This window comes from Berghia stephanieae, chromosome 11 (genome assembly GCF_034508935.2).
Source record: "Berghia stephanieae isolate SIO BIC M18660-M18661 chromosome 11, UCSD_Bste_1.3, whole genome shotgun sequence".
NCBI classification, from domain to species: domain Eukaryota; kingdom Metazoa; phylum Mollusca; class Gastropoda; order Nudibranchia; family Aeolidiidae; genus Berghia; species Berghia stephanieae.
In genome coordinates this window covers 22,320,789-22,323,288 of record NC_088370.1, presented here as the reverse complement: position 1 = coordinate 22,323,288, position 2,500 = coordinate 22,320,789, and the positions used below count along the sequence as shown (strand labels likewise).

The window sequence follows — 2,500 nt, the reverse complement described above, 5'->3', positions numbered from 1 at the left end:
GAGAGAGAAGGGGGGGGGAGAGGAAAGAGAGACACAGAGAGAGAGATAGAGAGAGAGAAAGAGAGAGAGAGAGAGAGAGAGAGAGAAAGAGAGAGAGAGATAAAGAGTGAGAGGGAGAGAGGGGTAGAGAAAGAAAGAGAGAAAAGAGAGAGAGAGAGAGAGAGAGAGAGAGAGAGAAGGGGGGGAGAGGAAAGAGAGACACAGAGAGAGAGAGAGAGAGAGAGAGAGAGAGAGAGAGAGAGAGAGAGAGAGAGAGAGAGAGAGAGAGAGAGAGAGAGAGAGAGAGAGAGAGAGAGGAACCAACCTGTAAAATTCCCGGTTTACAAAAACTGGTCCCACAATACTGATCTTCACTTGAGAAATCGCCGTTATTGTAACTGCCCTTGCCATCACTCCAGCCGATCTTAGGCATCATTGCGATTTCTTCCGGTTGTTTCCCGTTGCTCTTATCGCCATAGGCCGTCTCGTCGTCTAAGTACTCCTTATGGGGCGCCATTTTGGATGGCGATGACGTATGTTTTGTTTGATGTGTTGAGTTTTTGGTAACACTGTATATTCTTATATCATATACTTATTATATTTCTTTCACTCTGTCACTTTCAGCAATAGATCCTTTATAGAATAAAAATGTATCCAGAATTTATATATCCTGATTTGTTTAAGACAAAAATAAAACCAATAAAACTTCCAATAAGTTCTGAAAAAGAAAAAAAAAATGGAATGTTATAATAGTAATAATGATGATGACGACGACGATGATGATGATGATGATAATAATAATAATAATATAATAATAATAATAATAAATAATAATAATAATAATAATAATAATAATAATAATAATAATAATAATAAAAGAAGAAAAAGAAGAAGAAGAAAAGAAGAAGAAGAAGAAGAAGAAGAAGAAGAAGAAGAAAGAAGAAGAAGAAGAAGAAGAAGAAGAAGAAGAAGAAGAAGAAGAAGAAGAAGAAGAAGAAGAAGAAGAAGAAAGCAGAAGAAGACGAAGGAGAAGAAGGTCAGTAAGAAGAAGAGAAGAAGAAGAAAGAAGAGTAGATTGAAAGAATTATATAAACATATATCTAGAAGAAGTAGAAAGAAAAAAAGTAAGAATAGAATGAAGAAGACAAAAAGAAGAAGAATAAAAAAGAAGTTGAAAAGAAAAAAAAGAAGAAAAGAAAAGAAGATGAGACGAGAGAATGAAGAAAAAAGAAAAGAAGTAAAAAAAAAAAAAAAATAATAAAAGAAAAAGAAAAGTAAAAGAAGTAATAAGAAAAAAAAAGAAGAAGAAGAAGAAGAAGAAGAAGAAGAAGAAGAAGAAGAAGAAGAAGAAGAAGAAGAAGAAGAAGAAGAAGAAGAAGAATATGGTTCCATTTGGAAAAATAAAAAGATCAAATGACCAAGTAATAACTGATTATATAAAGAATATATAATAAACATATCTAAAATATCCTCCCTTACAAAGATTAGTCTATTTGACGGCAGGTCTAGCAAAAGACTCTTTTGTGCTCAGGTAAAACCAAATAAATTATCCATTTCTTATCAAGTACAAAGAGTCACACGGAAAGGATGAATTATAATGGTCATGGGTGTGTGTGTGTGTGTGTGTGTGTGTGTGTGTGTGTGTGTGTGTGTGTGTGAAGGGGGGGGGGGTTAACAAAAGATATCAAAGCGATGGATTGATGAATAATTTACCGATCCAGGAAGGGTCAACGATCCTTCATCCTAAGGACAAGTCGACCCAAAACTTGAAATGATTCTCTGGCATAATGTAGTGCGCATATGTGGTCTTGTGGTATGACACTAGGTCCTTGGAAAAGGCTCTTTACTCACCTTCTGTCACCGTACTCATGTGTAAAATGGGTACCTGGCCGTTAACATAACAGCGTTCTGTCGGGAAAAAAATTGTAATATCACCTAACAGGCGCGATGTCTCATTCTTCATGTTACGTCTTGCTGCTGGTCACGGACCCTTATAAAGCGTTTTGAGCATATTTAGTGGATTTTGCGCACTATACAAGTGTTATATTTATCATCATAATATGAATAGTTCTTTTACACAATGGAAAGTTCCAATTACAATTCTACTTTTCCGTTCAACAAAAATTCTATTCAAGACTATATATCAAAACTATAATCTAAACAAGGAAATAAGTTAGGTAATTTCCTGTTTATGTTTTCTGTTGACAATCAATGCAACATGTCATGAAATGGGATGGATAGAAAATAAAGTGAGGAAATGTTATTCATATATAAGGGATTTACTCACGTTATCTTTCTATCCATCTTATTAGCTAGTTTAGGCACCTCTAGCTTTTGGTTTTATCACAAAAATGGGAGTATGGTCAACTACAGATAGTTCGAAGATGACGTCACTCAGGTCTTTGTTATTGTTTTTTGTCATCCGCATTTATGAGTAATGCTCACTGAACTGTATTAACTTGACTATAAACGTTCATGGATACACACAGTTTTGTGTGTTGGTCCGTTATACTTGCGGATG

At 34.9% G+C, this 2,500-nt stretch overlaps 1 protein-coding gene across 4 annotated transcripts in view; it reads right to left on the bottom strand.

The window, feature by feature from the left end:
• Positions 1-2,500, bottom strand: part of LOC144956309 (solute carrier organic anion transporter family member 4A1-like) — a 71,069-nt gene that overhangs the window by 30,533 nt on the left and 38,036 nt on the right. For 2 of the 4 annotated variants that reach the window (XM_078886804.1, XM_078886802.1), the window contains one exon: positions 305-697. In XM_078886804.1, the coding sequence (XP_078742930.1) occupies positions 305-496 (192 nt within the window). In that variant the 5' untranslated portion in view covers positions 497-697. The remainder of the gene's footprint in view (positions 1-304; positions 698-2,500) is intronic. The other 2 variants (XM_078886803.1, XM_078886805.1) reach the window with 1 other exon arrangement.